This window comes from Solea solea, chromosome 4 (genome assembly GCF_958295425.1).
Source record: "Solea solea chromosome 4, fSolSol10.1, whole genome shotgun sequence".
Lineage (NCBI taxonomy): Eukaryota > Metazoa > Chordata > Actinopteri > Pleuronectiformes > Soleidae > Solea > Solea solea.
Window position 1 is genome coordinate 8,001,425 of NC_081137.1, and position 7,990 is coordinate 8,009,414.

The 7,990-nt window shown below is 37.6% G+C and overlaps 1 protein-coding gene across 1 annotated transcript; it reads right to left on the minus strand.

The window, feature by feature from the left end:
• Positions 1 to 912: 912 nt before the first annotated feature.
• On the minus strand, positions 913 to 7,815 carry LOC131458823 (pyruvate dehydrogenase E1 component subunit alpha, mitochondrial-like). Its single transcript, XM_058628113.1, has 11 exons — positions 7,659 to 7,815; positions 6,895 to 6,963; positions 6,326 to 6,499; positions 5,765 to 5,891; positions 5,568 to 5,659; positions 5,072 to 5,164; positions 4,640 to 4,795; positions 3,944 to 4,015; positions 3,795 to 3,862; positions 3,375 to 3,483; positions 913 to 2,611 (listed from the first exon to the last, which is right to left on the minus strand). Exons 1-11 carry the CDS (start codon positions 7,704 to 7,706, stop codon positions 2,447 to 2,449), a joined length of 1,173 nt encoding a protein of 390 aa, XP_058484096.1. The 5' UTR covers positions 7,707 to 7,815; the 3' UTR covers positions 913 to 2,446.
• Between the last annotated feature and the right edge of the window lie 175 nt (positions 7,816 to 7,990).

A 7,990-nucleotide genomic window follows, 5' to 3' on the forward strand; every position in this document is an offset into this window, starting at 1 on the left:
TCCTCTCCAGGAGAATTTGTTCAACAACTTTGGACAATATATTAGCTAGAGCAATGGGCCTATAGTTTTCTGAGGAACCCACTTTTCCTGCTTTATCCTTAACCACAGGAACCAGCTGCACTGTCATCATAGAGCCTGGAAGGAAGCCATGGACTATGAGGGCATTGAAGCATAAGGCAAGAAGTGTACATAACCTTGAGCTAGCAAATTTAAGATGTTTAAGATGTACTAGCTTCAAGTAAAGCTGAGACAATATCAGTATACATTGCAGAAATATCTGTCTTATGTTTGGTATTTGCACAATTACTGTTTTTACATACAAGTGCCTCTCTAGAGAGACATATATTGCTCAATAACTGATCAGTATATTTACAGTAGGAAGCAATGTCTTCACATGAAAGAGAGGACCAGTCCAATTTACCAAGATTAGAATTATTTGCACATTTTACAGTTGCAGGTATGTACTCATCTCTTATATTATTTCATATTTTGTAGTTTTTATATTAAGTATATTCATTTATGCGTCTGTTTTTCCCACTTTTTAAATATTCTCTGCTGGGCAGAAGAGCTCCTCACACACCTGTAACCAAACCTGCTTTAGATTGAGCTGCAGATCTGATAGAAATAAGTAAATGTGGAAATGCTAAAACAAAAGAATAAATAAATGTTAATGTAAATTATTTCTGTATTTATTAACTCCCCCTGTCCATATACTGTATCAGAGAGAGGATGCCAACAACCACATCAATATTATATGCTGTGTTTTTCTCATACCATTCACATGCTGCCAGTATAACAGAGTATTGCCCTTCCAGCCAGTTTAGCAGAGATCTAAAAATGATGTAACGAGCAGAGTATTCACCAAAGTAATCTGTGAATTTACAGAGACAAAGAGGAAGTTACAAACACAAATGTACTTTACAGTCTTTTTTATTATTGGCTCGCACATAAAACCAGTGTTTCCTTGAGCCATCTCTCACCCTCAATGTAACAGTTTACAACAAATACAGGACAGTCTGAGTTTCAGTCTGTTTTCCAGAAGAGACCATTCCCAGTATTTGTCACGATAATCTGTTCCAGGACAGAAAACAAACTGGAATCCATATATTCCTGTACATTTAAGCCAATGATGTGTCTCAGCACAAAACACCTTCTGGGGAAAACATACAAGTGACACATAAGGTACTGATGAAATCTCTCCCAGATTAGGAACATTTGGAGTATTTTAGTTTAGCTGAAGAATTCAGACAAGAAGTCACAGTGTTTACATTCAGCACGGATTAAGATTGTGTTGATTGTATGTGGAACAACACGTGTATATCTACAACTTAACCCAGTGAATGTAAACACACTGAACATCCGTCACATGTGACGTTGATGATGCACAGAATCACCAGCTCATTTTGGAGTGCGACACAAACATAAGACGGCACATTCATCCTTGAACAGCACGAGATCTGCCAGGCACGTGTTTGTTTGTTAGGTTTGGCATGATCAATTCAAATGTTTCATCATTCACATGGACAATGAGTGATGACAGCAGTCTTTACCGTGCTCCCGTTTATGGTGTATTGTTTAATCAAATTATTACGCATCATGTACACTAGAGACAACAAAGTACTTTACATAATACGGAGGCCTGACTTATACTACGTCACTCAACAAAACTCAATTTATGCTATGACTAAACATTTCACTTGTTGTCGTATCAATAAACCAAGCTTGTTTACTTTTATCCATATCTCTGCTACTTTCCCTTTTTTGATAATGGATTAAAGGATTTGATTTGATCTAATTGAGGAGGAAGAGTCTACGCTTACTGAGAGGAGGATTAAAAAGTCACATTTAAGTGTGCAACAAAGTATAAATCAGGTTTGACTCGTCTTGAGATGAACCGTAACGGTAACCGTAACCATTTGCTTAATAAACACCTCAGAAACAGCTGAGATATACATCACACAAGCAATTTTAGAATAAGCTCAATATATTCACTTGAGGCCAGATTTACAAAAATGTTTGTAGTTTAAAAAATAAAAGTGCCTAATAATCTCCGTTATGTGTTAAAATACAGTAGCTCTGGGAATTTCTTGTGCTAACCTCAAAATGAATGTACTTGTAGGATGATTTCAAATAACCCACCAGTGTCTCTAATGCTTTTGTGAAAAATAAATAAATAGGAGAGACTTTCATGAGATGGTCAAAACACAAAAGGACTGATGAGTAAAGCAGCACTTTAAATGATGTCCCATCTCTGTTTGTTGAACTCACAGAACATCTGTGTGAATATGGCCCCTGCTGTTGAAACTGAATTGCTTGTTGATGCATTAAGCTCTGGGTCCGAGGCACCACATGGTTCATTTATTGATGTGCGTATATCGATGACATGTAGGGGTGTCCATATATTACAGGGAGGAAGAGGTGATTAAAAGAAAGGGCGGGCAAAACTTTAGCTAACAGACTTCAGCTTGGCCCACGGGTTCGTGCCACGCACTTCCATTGGTTGATCGTTGTGATAGATGTGGTTGCACAAGTCTTCCAACGGGGGTTCAGGATCTGTGGTGGCATACTGAGCAGCGTCTTCAATTTCCTTCCTCACCGCAATATCAATCTCCTACAGACCAAACACAGGCAAGACAGAGAAGTATATTCATTTACCGTCTGATGTGAACACGACATTCATGCAATCAGGATGGTTCAAAACTGTTACATTAGAACAAGTACAATTATTAGCTTGCTTTTGGAAACAGACTTTATGATATTTTATCAGCATATTTATCAGTATTCCTGATATCAATTATCACTATAACACTTGTGTGAGCACATACAATTTAAGATCTCATTCCTCTAAACTTAATGAGAAAACAACTTTCATGTCCCTAGCCATTCCTTGTTGAAAAAAAAGAATGGCAGTAGACACAGCAGTAGCAGGACGCTGGTAAGACACAGGCCATTTTCCCTGAGAGTCAGTGTTGTGTCATAACAGAGACTCCTGTGTGAAAAACAAATACCAAATGACACCAAGTGAATGTGATTCTCTTCACTGTCTTGGATAAGGAATTACACAGTTCCATTGTGGTGTTAATGAAGTCGAAAACCATAGATTTTAATGAAGTTGGATTTATTAAATATAAAAATCTATCTTTCTAATCAATCTATTCCAGCATAACAGCTCACAATTCTCTTATTTATGCAGACATGTTCATTTATTTCTATCCACTACGACGTCAGAAATTTGAATTTGAGTTTCACAATTTCATTTTAAAAACCTATGGATAACACTGTTTATATTTTAGGTGTGTTAGGTTATTAATGTATTTCAAGATCTCAGGGTTGATTATTTTTTCGGATAGGTTTATAAAGTAAATATTTCCTACCTTGAGCTCCTCCACACTGGCCATGTTGTTGCTGAGCATGCGATCCTTCAGCAAGGAGATGGGGTCACTCTTGCTGCGGACTTCCTGGATCTCCTCACGAGTTCGGTAGCTGACGTGGAAGAGATTTGTGAAAGGAAAGTGTAGGAATGCACAAAAAGGATCGTTATGAAATAAAAGTATTAGAAAATCTTGCCTGTTTTACTAACCGTTAAAGGTGATTTACAAAACTAAAATAATTATCTTAATGCCAAAATGTAATTTGGAAAATAACTCTTTACAAACTCCGAGAAATCAATTCAGTATGAAGTTAATCTGCTTTAGCCAATAAAAATAACTGTACTCAGTCCATCTCTAAGCTGTGGTCAAGGACACTTCAGCAGGAAGGAGAATACCAAAACTCTACTAACAGTGACCACTTACCTGACACCGGGATCACTCATACTGTGTCCATGATAGCGGTAAGTCTGAAGCTCCATAATAATAGGACCCTGGAGAAATGTAGGTCAGATATATTCAAGTTAAAAAAAAGTCACATTTCCTGATTAATGATACTCACTATTTTAACTCACCTTTCCAGATCTGCAGTGATCAGCGGCAAACCTGGTAGCTTCCCGAACACACAGCACATCCATGCCATCCACCTGGACAAACAAATCAAACAGAAAAAACAACAACATTTAAATAATGTTTTCATATTACAATATTCAAGTGGACAGAAAATGAAAACTGAAAGACTGACAAAACTTAAACTCACAAGTTTAGGCAACTGTACTGCAGTGACTTCACCAATTATAACCCCATTCACTTTTTACACACTTTAATGTGTTGTAGATATAATTGAAGAAAACCAGTCTTCTAAATATTTTATTCCTAATTTATATAGATTTTTATATTTTTTAGATTTCTAAAAAATGCATCAATGGGGTCATTCTTAATGTAATTATTAATATTTTTAATGATGCACCAGTTTAGGGCGATCCAAATCTTTTGTGAAAATCTCAATCATATCTAACCAAAATTAGTATGGAAACTGAAATGTCTATACATTAATTGATTTTGAATTAATTGAATTGAAACTAATCAGGGCACTGTGAATCGGATTTGAACCGATTCAGGAAAACAGCAGTGATAACTGGTCCTAGTCTCAATACAGTAACTTATGAAGACAAAGGGAAGTGGGTTGAACAGTCTCTTGTCTGTGCTAATGATGAGATATAAATGATTCTATATATCAAGTTCATCAAATAATGGAGTAGAAACGTTACCCGGAGACCAGGGATGAACTCTCCTCTTTTGTAGTAGTCTGTGCTGGCTGCAGCTCGCTCCACTGATGTTCCCATACCATACCTGTTGTTCTCACAGACGAAGATGACAGGCAACTTCCAAAGTGCTGCCATATTGTAGGTTTCAAAGATCTGACCCTGTGTACACAGAAGAGGTTTTGTAGCATGTTTGACATACAAAGCAAAGTCTTAAAATCTGTAATATAGAGAGGTTAGAGAACACCTTATTTGGCGTTATGTCTCCCTTCTTAAGGCAAGACTTAATGTCCCTGCACTCAACTTGAATAGGGCATGCATGTACAGGCTGTCTACAAGATGAGGACAAGCTCCAACTCAAAAGCAGAAACAACTACATAGCTGATGGGTCAAATGTACTGTATTTGTACAGATACCACAATGATTTATGTCCTATACCTGGTTTGCAGCACCATCACCATAGAGGCAGACACACAATTCATTTTTGCCCTGATATTTACAGGCAAGAGCCACACCAGCACCAAGGGGAACCTGAGGAAAATCAACATACAGCTAAAGTTAGGTTACATTTAATTTTAAGTTGCAACTTTTACAGTACTTCAGTTTTCAGTGGGTTTATCAGACAACAGTTGATCTCTGACATGTTCAACATGAAATTCATAAAACAATATTATAAGAGAAGGGTTTTAACACAATACCATCATATAGCATCATAACCTGACAATATATTCACTGTAAATAAATCACTTTTTCATGACTGAATAGTTAATGATCACATTAGGTCCACTTATTTCACCCATGTTCACTATTACATCAACGACAACATACTGGTACATGCAGTTTTATGTTGACACTAAATATGTAACATGTGAGTCAGCATTTTAGGGTCTAAGAATAAAGAACAAGCATTTGAAAAAAGAATTAGGAGATATACCTGAGCTCCAACAATTCCATTTCCTCCATAGAAGTGTTTAGTGTACATGTGCATGGAGCCTCCTTTGCCCTTTGCAATACCTCCTCTTCTGCCTGTATGGGGACACACACACACACACAGATGAAAAAAAAATTGTGCTGTGGGTTAAAATTCTCCATTTAATTAAAATGTAAGTTGTCCTAGCATTGCAGACTGACCAGTGAGTTCAGCCATGATCTCCTTCACGGTCCCTCCTCTGGTGTATGTGTAGCCGTGGGCACGGTATGCAGTGATCAGGTGGTCAGACAAGTTAATTGATGCTTCAATACCAACAGCACAGGCTTCCTACGAGAAGAAGACAAAAAGCTTGACATGTTGTCTGTGAGCAAACATTCTCTACACCCCCCCCCCACCCCCCCCCAACACACACACACAACACAAGCAGCCACACACACCCCCCTGCTCAAGTCTTTTGTTGTGTCTTATTTAAGGGTTAAGCCTTTCGTTATGTCTTATTTAAGTGTTAAGTCTTTGGTTATTTTTGCTATTTTATTGTGTACCTCAAGCCGGGAGTCTCTGCAAAAATTTCATTATGTCCTCATAATGACAATAAAAAAAAAAGACAAAGAAATTCTTGAATCCAACAAAATGTATCTTTGTCTTTAATCATACTCGTGTGTGCATCTGTTTCAATTTCATTATTCTTGTTGGATCATGATAGATTAAAAGCTTTAATTGATACATTTTGTAACATAGATTAAAATCATATATCACTCCACCTGGCCGTCATAGAGATGGCAGAATCCTCTGATGATCTTCTGCTTGTAAAGCTGATCTGCTTTCAGCTCCATACGCCTCACTGTCTGCATGACGCGGTAATACTGCAGACCTTCGTCACGGGTCATGACCACCTCAGTTGCTGGAGCCTCTTCCAGCTTGAAGACGTCACATTTCTAGACAGAAGGGAGAGTCCAGTTTTACACACAAACTAACATGTGTGCATTGACCAGTTGGGGACAAAATAAGACAAGGGCCTTTTTGCATGGAGTTTGCTTTGAGTCTGTGCATGTGTGTTTTCTCCGGATTCTCACACAGTCCAAAAACTGGCAGATTTGGGTATTAGGCAAATTTAACAAATTGACACAAGAGTGAGAGTGGATGGATATTTGGTTTCCAGTGTGTGGACAATTTGGTTCAGTACGGGACTCATTTTTTGCATTTCTATTAGGAATAGTACCAAAACAAGCAGCCCCAACACTCCAATTTTCGGTACTGTTAAATTGCGGTACAAGAGCAATGGTACAGTACAGTAGAAGATGAATGAATAAATTCATGTTTGAAGCCTCACCTTTACTTCAAAGGAAGCCTGGGTGGTGAAGTCGGCATATGTGCGCGCCGACATGACCAATGCAGCTCCCTGACGAGGAGGAAATGAGTGGGGGGAAAAAAAAAACAGTATGAGAAAAACCCTCACATCTGCTATTATCTATTTAGCAAATCAAGTGTTTGAATCAATAATCACATACTCAATACATAAGTATAATCATTAGGTCTGACAAGACATTTGAAGGCATTGTTTTTAAAATTGAACAGTTGTTATTTTGGATTCTGTATGCTACTGACACATTAGGAATTATTTAGAATTGAACAGTTGTTATTTTGGTTTCTGTATGCTACATATACATTAGGAATAAAATCAAAACATTAATGAGCATCAACAATACAACCTGACAACTATAACCAGTTAGTAGCACATGAAATGTTTCCCTCATCACTTCACATAATGAGCTGAACAGGTTACTAACATGTCGTGTCGTAACTATTACACTTAAAACACCACTCCTGGGTCCACAATGTGTATAAAATTTAAAGTACATTAACAAAAGCTGGACCTTTACTAACCAACAGAATTAATATGTCATAAAGTCTTAAATACAGAGTTTTCGCTGTAGGTTAGCCAAACAAGCTATCACTCGGCCTCGCAAGGTCAGAACAGCGGCGACACTCCTGTATCTGAGTAAACACTAACGATTTTCACAAGGACACTTTAAACTCGATGTACAGCAATGGCAGACCATACTTTCCATGTGCATTATTTACATTAGTACTTACATTTCTGGTAGCGCAGGCTCTGAGGACATTAGAGATATTGGACAGCATCTTTCCTGCACTAGCTAACCACAGTACACACACACACACACGGCCCCTTTCCGTCCGTCCTTCTGACAGGTTACGCACTTCCGGTTCCGCTCGCTCTTCTTCTCTGGTGTCAAAAAGGGAAGGAATTACGGCTGCTGCCACATAGCTGCCACACCACGTCTACATAAATAAAATAAAATAAAATAAAAAAATAAATATGTTGTTTATATATATATATATATATATATATATATATATATACAATTTAACAAAATTAATAAAATAAAATAAGCAGACCAGAAAAG